Source organism: Coptis chinensis, chromosome 7 (assembly GCF_015680905.1).
Source record: "Coptis chinensis isolate HL-2020 chromosome 7, ASM1568090v1, whole genome shotgun sequence".
Classification (NCBI taxonomy): domain Eukaryota; kingdom Viridiplantae; phylum Streptophyta; class Magnoliopsida; order Ranunculales; family Ranunculaceae; genus Coptis; species Coptis chinensis.
Genome location: NC_141462.1, coordinates 85765238 through 85773951, shown reverse-complemented (window position 1 = coordinate 85773951; position 8714 = coordinate 85765238). Strand labels below are relative to the sequence as shown.

Sequence of the window (8714 nt, the reverse complement as noted above, 5' to 3'; positions counted from 1 at the left end):
ATGAAAGTTAGATGGGGGAAACCAAAGCTGGTGATTCCAAAGCCAAAAACATCAAGAAAGAAGTCAAAGGCATCCAATGAAGAGTCACAAACACGAGAGAAGCAGCCTAGCACTTCTGATGAGAATGAAAGTGGTAAATATTGGAAGAAGAGATCCATATTTTTTTAGCTTGAATATTGGGAATTCTTGCTTGTGCGACACAACTTGGATGTCATGCATATTGAGAAAAATATTTGTGATAGCATCATCGGCACACTACTTAACATTAAGTACAAGACAAAAGATGACCTCAAAAGTCGCCTAGACCTCTTAGAAATGGACATGAGGAAGGAACTAGCACCGAGAAAAAAGGGAAATAGGACTTATCTTCCACCAAAGATGTCATAATGCGTTATCTAGAGCTGAGAAAGTAACAGTTTGCAACACTTTGCGTGAACTCAAAGTGCCAGATGGATATTCTTCACATTTTAGACACCGCGTGTCGATGCAAGATCTAAAAGTGTATGGTCTCAAGTCTCATGACTGTCACATATTGATGCAGCAACTTCTTCCTGTGGCAATACGATCGGTGTTGCCAAAGCACGCGAGGTATACCATCACTTTCGGTTGTGTTTCTTTTTCAACTCTCTTTGCACCAAAGTAGTGGATGTGTCAAAATTAAAGGAAATTCAAGACAATTTGGTCCTCACTTTATGTCTACTGAAATGTACTTTCCACCATCGTTCTTTGATGTCATGGTGCATCTATCCGTTCATCTTATAAGGGAGGTTGAGCTTTGTGGGCCAAGATTCTTTTCGTTGGATGTATCCATTTGAGAGGCAAGTACACGAAAAATTGAATTAACTACTTTCAATAATTTAGTAAAGCTTCATCAATTTGATTGTTTGTTTGTTTGTATTTTCTCTTTTTTGTTACTTTTTGAATATTAGGTTCATGAAAATACTAAAGGGGCTACGTCTTGAATCGAAATCGTCCGTAAGGATGCATTGCTGAAAATTATATCCTTGAAGAAGTTGTTGAGTTTCTTAGCGAGTACTTATCCGAGTGAATCTTGCCGGGGAGTCCCATCGTTAGAAACATGGATACTAATGATACGGAGAAAGAAAATACAATTTCTAAGGGAAAGCCTCTTGGTGGTATGAATGTTGTTGAAGTCGACGAGAAGACTTGGGAGCAAGCTCATCAATGTGTTTTGGCAAACACTAATGACGTTCAACCTTATATCGAAAGAAATGCGTTAGTATAGGATTTTGTTTTTCCTTATTTCACCTAGACAGATAATGGTGACCAAGCTTTTTTCTTAACTTGATAGGAAGCATATGGAACACCTAAAGCTTACTTATCCTCGTAAGTCAGCCAAATGGTATCAAGATGAGCACACTCGCACATTCATTTATTGGATTCATCAAAAGGGTAAGATTATCTGAAATTATTTTACATCTAATACAACTTTGCTAAATTCGACTAAGATTCTTGGATAACTTGGATAATCGGGTTAAGGAGGAGGCAAAGCAGTTACGGTAACAAACTTTCAAACACCCCGAAAGTTATAGCTCAAGGACCTCGTCGAGACGTTCTAAAGTGTTCAGGCTATGTTATTGGTGGATACCGTTTTCATACGAAGAATCATGAAGCTTCACTAGTAAACCAAAATAGTGGTGTGGGTTTAATGGCGACAACAGTGCAAATTTCAAGTGCCAAGGATAAGAACCCGTTGTTTTTGAAATGGGTTACTACGGTGTTATAACCGAGATATGGTCGCTTTCGACTATCCGGTACTCAAAGTCCCAAAGATTTAAGTGTGACCGGTTGACAACAGAAATGGCATCAAAGTAGACGATTTGGGTTTCACTTCTGTTGACCTTGGTAGAATTGGACATAAGGAAGACCCTTTTGTGATGGCCTCTCAGGCCAAGCAAGTCTTTTATGTACCTGACCAACTCGATCCAAAATGGTCAATAGCTTTGAGGACTCCCCGAAAGAGACTACCTTGAGGAAGGGAATGAGGATGAGCTAGATCATACAAGTAGTAAAGTCTTTCCGGATGTCGACTTCCTTAGTTCAGGTGCATCAAGATCATCTTATCTTGGCGTAGATTGTGAGGGACTTATGTCGACCCTACCTCTAACGATTAAGTTAGAGCATGTTATGATTTTTTTCTTTCTATGGGGATGTTTGAACAAGTTTGTTCCTTTATTATTTGACTATTGAATATTGTTATTAAATGTGAATTCATACCTACTTTGATATTTATATTTGCCTTAATACTTTAATTCATGTTATGGATGATCATTTGTCTTATTATTGTTTAATTAATATTGTCCAAGTTATTGATACCTAGCTTATTTCATATGTTGTTATTGGTTAAAGTCTTCATGTCTATACTCGGTATATAGGAAATCAAAGATGGATCCGAGAGAGAATTTCTGATTCTGATTCAGATATGGGAGTTGACGAGACTTCCGATACACCAATGGAAGTTAACAATACACAAGATTCAAGTGTAGAAAGGACAGGAAGAGGAGCAGTTCAATGCAAAAGGATAACAAAAATGAGAGAGGGTGAACTATTGAATGTTCAATACAATGAAGATGGTCAACGTATAGGGGAAGGCGGAAAGGATTTGGCAAGCTACTCAGGTTTGTTAGCGGAGTCCCGAATCTCTATTGTTGATTATGAAAATTGGCATGCTGTCGGAGATGAAGTGAGAGACTTGTTATGGGATACTATAAAGGTAAATAGCTCCAGTTGTACTATTAATTGTCTAATTAGTCTTAGGTTATTGTAACTTTAAAGCTTATTCTTTTTTTATAGGCCAAATTCAACTTGACAGAAGACGAAAAGAAGGGTGTTGTCTCAGATATTGGTGAGAAATGGAAAGAATTCAAGAGTCGGTTGACTAGGTACTATATCACTCCCTACAAAGACCAACCTGAAAAGCTTTTGAAGCCGCCTAAAAAACACGAGAAAAATATTAGACAGGAAGATTGGGAAAGATTTGTGAAGTCAAGACTGACACCAAAATTTCAGGTTAGGATAACTTATTTTTGTTAGTTTGATTGGTTTTGGATAACTGTATTCATTTATGGTTAACAAGCATTCTATCTTCTGATACTTCCTACTGCCTTCTTCTCTAAAACCTCAGCCCATGTGCTCTTACTTTCTACTGGATTTTCTGTTAGTTAGTGTATGGTATCTCGTATCTATGAGTTAGTCGCTATCCGTCCGGCCGAATGCAAGAGTCAACTCCCAGGAAGCCAAGTGTCTTAGAAGAGTCCGTAAAGGTATCCTAATACCTAGTGGCTAGGGCAAGTAGTCCCCATTTGTTATCTGCTTGGTGAAGCCGCCAATTCGAAGTTTCTCTAGCAAGTTCCAAGTCCCTAGTTTGTAGCTTCAAAAGCGAAGTCCGGTCGATGAAGGAGCGAAGTCCGGGCATTAAGGAGTTGGTAGCAAGTAAGGAGTTGTTTGTAGCTGCAGCTAAAGGGAAGTCCGTTCAAAGGTGTCAAGATCGATGCACGAGAACTTGTTCCGATCAAATGCGTATCTCACACGTTCAGGCCATAAAATCCCAGTAGACCGCTGCTCTCCTCTTGAGTGAATGAACTCAAGGAGGAACGAATAGGAGACGCAAAAGATATATTCACTACATAGAACTATGCTAAGTTTTGAGACTTCGACACGCTGGAAATCTGCCTGAGAAAAGTCATTTTTCAGTCAGAGATTTTGGAGGTTGCTGAAATTAAATTTTATTTACAGGCAAAATAAACTCGCAAACAATAAAAATGAAAACTGCATTTTGTTCTATGCTTAGGGGAAAATATATGTTGAATGATAAATGTAGCCAAGTGTGTAGTACACTAGCACCACGTTAGCTAGTTATTTTGAGATCAACGATAAATGTATAGCGATTAGAAAGAAATTTTATGTTTTACTGGCAGATCTTGTTTTGTCATTTTGCCTATTTCCTTTTATTTGTAATTTAAGATTTTGTGCTCTTAGAATTAGCATTACTAACATTTAAGAGAACCGTCTATTGAAGAAAACAATGTATGTCATTTAATGTGAATGTTATTGATGAATGATATATATGGTCTGCAATTCTATCTATAAGATCATGATTGATTATTTAAGACTAGAACGAAGTAGTTGATAAAAATGGGGGAGAATCACATGGGAGAGAGTTGAGACCACGCACGATCTTTGTGGCTTTGAATTGAAAAGTTCAATTACCTCGGTACATTCACCGGCTTTGGTTCCAAAGCAAACTCGGGTATAGATGGGGATTGGGGAGAGTGATATATAAGCGTGAGGCAAAATTCAAGATGATGGACAATTTCTAGCTAAGCATGCATGAAGGTCATCCCAATCAAACTAAAAATGATGAAGTATGGATATTATATTTAATCCAGCATTTTCGGATTTTTCAATGCAAAAATAACTTAGCATAGTTCTATCGGGTTAAAAGGATAAATGGTACCTCCTCGGTTCGGCTATGTTTTGAGGGACTTCGCCAACCCCTGCTCTTGTCCAAGAACCATTCTCGAGTGGAGCCCAGGATTCAGGGAAAGTTATCAATATGAGTTATCTTGAAATGCACTTTCGGTACAAGGAGGCGATCCGCGGCGTGAAGTAAAGGCGTTGGCTGTCTCACCCTACGGGGTGGGACTTACGATACTGCTACTGTCGCCTCATCTGACTCTTCTGCGGAAACGGTGCAGAGTTGGAGTTGGCAAGCAATTCCAAAGAGAAAGAGAGTCTTTGTAAAGGTAGTAGAGGCTCTTGTTGATGTGGAAGGGATGGTACTACTTAAGTACTTCCAGTTCTGTATGTTCCTAGTTGATAGAATTTTATTACTATTAGCTGAACATTGCAGTTCTCTTAATTCACTATTACTCTATGATGGTGATAGTAGAGAGGGTCTTCATCAGTTTATTAGTCGTAGCAGATCGAATATTCAAAAACTCGACCTTCGATTGCCTGAAAACTGTGTACTCTCTGACGCTGTGTACTCTCTGATGGTACACTCTGACGGTATTCAAAAACTCGACCTTCGATTGCCTGAAAACTGTGTACTCTCTGATGGTACACTCTGACGGTATTCAAAAACTCGACCTTCGATTGCCTGAAAACTCTGACCTTCGATTACTCTATGATGGTGATAGTAGAGAGGGTCTTCAGTTTATTAGTCTTCATCAGTGTACTCTCTGACGCTGTGGAAAATGGAGATGGTGCCTGAAAATTTTACATTTCAAACACCGCTTCCCGTTGGAAAAAGCAAGTTATACACTTTAAACTGGAAAAACTGGAAAAACTGACATACACTTTAATCAGTGTTATACACCAGTCATAATGCTTGATGATTGTTTTTAACACAGGCGCTATTGTATGAAAATGTACCGACTGTAGTTGATTAGCAAGTCTTGGGTCTTGACAAGCCGGCATACACTTGACAAGTCGGCATACACTTGGTTCACAAGCCGGCATACACTTATCCGCTTACAAATGCTTCCAAAGAATGTTTTTCCCTCGGTTGCTCTTCCATTATATTCTAAGCTTTAATTAGCTACAGGGCCCCAAGCGTAAGCTCACTAAAATTTTGTTTACAACAGAGAACGAAAACGAAACTATTATGACGAGTGAGAGTTGGAGCTAGGCGAGGAGGAGAGTTAGGAGCTATAGTTGCGTCGATGAAGAGTGAGGAGCTATGGCTTATAGGGAACGGGTAGTGACGTTATCGCGAAAAGCTTTGGCTTACCTTTGATTCTCCTTCCGGTTCGATGAAATCCGGGGCATTGCCGGTTTGAGGAAAGGACTTCGCCGCCTTCCCCTCCGATTTATAACTTGTAGTCGACTTTTAGGAAATGTTCGAACAAGGATAACAGAGCTAAAGTCGAGGTCTTGTCGAGCTTGAGTGACGAGCTAGAGTTGGAGCTATGGATAGTGACTGCTATCTTTATATATGCATTCCTTGTAGGGTAGCTACTACTGGCGTGTAAATAGAACCTTCTCTATCGCTAGTGCTAAGTAGTGACTTCCTCGCCAACATTAAGTCATGAAAATCATTATGACAAGTGAGAGTTGGAGCTAGGCGCAGGGAGAGTTAGGAGCTAAGTAGTGACTTCCTGCCAACATTAAGTCATGAAAATGCATATGCCGCCAACATTAAGTCATGAAAATAATGTGACTAAGCCTCCTCGAAATGTCTCATTCACTCTTTTGTTCTCCAAATACACAATGAATGTTGTCAATATAGGCCCTAACAACATGGCAATCAATCAGCGCACAAACCCACCACAAGTAAGCACCTTTAAATAGTTGGTCCTCTAAAAATTCTTTTACTTGTCCATTTAATAGGAATGTGACCTCCCCAAATTGCTGCTGTCATAGGATGTCATCTACAAGCGGTATTTTTGCACATCTAAACTCAGGCAGCCCCTTTGATAGTCTAGGATTGTGTGCCAACCTAGGTTGTTAATAGGAATGTGACCTCCCCAAATTGCCTTTGACGTGTGCTGTGATAATTAATTCCTCGACTATTAAAGACATCCAATCATATTAAACCTATATATTGTTTTTTATTCCTAAAGACGACTAATTCCATGTTTTCCAGGAAATTAGCAAACTTAATTCACAGCGGCGAGCAGCAAAAGTATATAACCATAGGACGGGCAAGACGGGATTTGCTGATATTGGAGAACAATTGGTGAGTACATTGTCTGTCTCAACATTTATACATGTAGGCACTTGTTAATTTGTTTGGGTATGATAAACCTTCAACCAAGAGTTTCGAAGACATGCATCGTATTAACCCTGTCATTTGTGTGATTATTTTGTAACCATAGAAAAAAGAGTTGGGACCATCCTTTAATGGAAAAAATCGAAGGCCTTCAATATGGAAAAGAGCTTACTCAAAAAAAGGAAAATATATTGAAGTAGCTACGGAAAGAGTGGCTGAAAAGATTGTAAGTTTTCTAATCATTTATTATTATGTTTTAATGTTAGACATGAATGCTTGTTGTGATTTGGATTTGCTAAATCCTTGTTTACTTCAAAACTTAATTGAAGGATGTGCTGACTAAGGAAGTAGAGGAGGGAAAGGTAGTTATTGAAGGAAGTAAAGACATCTTAACTCTAGCATTGGGCACACCCGAGCATCCTGGTCGCACTCGAGCAGTTGGAAAGGGGATCACCCCCACCACATATTTCCATGTTAACAAACGTGGCTCAAAGGAACATGTTACAAAGTTGGAATCAACAATTCAAGAGCAACGGGACCAAAACTACCGTCTTCATGGGAAGACGTTAGGTTGCTGTTGGATAGAGTCAGAAGGTTGGAGGACAAAGATAACTCCTTACCATCTGAAAAAATCTCTTCAAACAACGAATACGAGTGTCAATATTGATCAGACGATACACTCATCTGACAAACATCAATCTAGTAGACTAGTAAAAATGCTCGACAAAGTAAGTTACTACCGTGAATGTTTATTTTATTTTATTTTATTGGTAACCCGCCATCTATTTGTGCATCATTCATCGTTAAGTCTAGTGTTTGTGCAACAACAGTTTGACCCAACCATTTTATACATTCCGACCTTCTAACTACAAATTTTATTTTTCTGACTAATAGCTGAAAAAAAATGGGAAGGCAGCCCAACCTCCATCAAAGCCCAAAGCAGATCATGGTAACAAAGCAAATAAGAAAACACAAGAAGGTCTAACACCATTTTTGAGGCCAACATCCGGTCTAGGACGGGCAAGTAGCATTTTACACGTGATATATATAATTTTAATAATGTTGCGTGGTTCTAAGATTTATACTTCAATTGTAGGGCCTAGAGTGTAATTTGGCTCAATCTGATCGTGTGAACAAGGTAAATAAGAATAAAACACGGGGTCAAACATCATTTCGGGGTCCAACATCTGGTCCAGAGAGGTAAGTAGTGTTTTACACATTATATATATAATTTTAAAATGGTTCTAAGATTTATACTTCAATTGTAGGGCCTAGAGTGTAATTTGGCTCAATTTGATCATGTGAACAAGGCAAATAAGAAAACACGAGGTCAAACATTTGGTCTAGGGGAGGTAAATTGTAGTTTACACGTAATATGTTATTAAAAATATAATGTTGTGTGCTTATTATGATACTTAGACATTTATATAGGAAAAAAGAATGTTATTTGGCTGCGGTTGGCGAACAAATATTGTTCTTTGAAGGCTTGGTATCTGAGGAAAATAAACGAAAAGAAATTCACGGTTACTCTTTGGGACTCAATAATGTTAGTGTTAAGGGTTGTATCGCTTGTTTCTGAAGAAGTCGGCCGCCTTGCTCTTCCTATACAAGTGAATGAGGAGCTTAGATATGTCGCAGATGCTCTTGGCACACAAGTTCCTTGGCCAAAGGACCATGTCTATTATAAAGACGACATTGAGGTAAATAACAAGATTCTTTAATATGAAGTTATATGATCGATTTCTGAATTTGGCTTCTCTTTTAATAATTGGTTGTTCTGAATTTTTAATTTAGGGAAGTAAAAATCAAACTAGTGATAGTCATAATCAAGGTGCAATAGATTCGTTTGTGGGATTCCTCAATATGGCGCCCAGGGACCAAGGTTCGATACATTTTCCAAAGAGGGAGGAGAATTGTTTGGAGATAATATGGGTAGTTTCATTATGGAGAAAAGCGATATAATGGATGTATGTAACAT

General features: G+C 38.6%; 1 protein-coding gene across 1 annotated transcript; it reads left to right on the top strand.

Moving 5' to 3' along the window:
• LOC147489562 (uncharacterized) lies at positions 1-8457 on the top strand. The gene is made up of 9 exons (XM_086574682.1): positions 1-133; positions 2397-2734; positions 2815-3030; positions 6611-6703; positions 6843-6962; positions 7066-7464; positions 7833-7874; positions 8005-8088; positions 8221-8457. The coding sequence occupies exons 1-9, from the start codon at positions 1-3 to the stop codon at positions 8455-8457; spliced, it is 1662 nt and encodes a 553-aa protein (XP_086430808.1).
• Positions 8458-8714: the final 257 nt, after the last annotated feature.

Coding starts and splice junctions, on each gene's coding strand:
- LOC147489562 (XM_086574682.1), top strand. CDS start 1: ATGAAAGTTAGATGGGGGAAACCAAAGCTGGTGATTCCAAAGCCAAAA. Junction 3,031..6,610: donor GACTGACACCAAAATTTCAG/GTTAGGATAACT, acceptor CATGTTTTCCAG/GAAATTAGCAAACTTAATTC. Junction 8,089..8,220: donor AAACATTTGGTCTAGGGGAG/GTAAATTGTAGT, acceptor TGTTCTTTGAAG/GCTTGGTATCTGAGGAAAAT.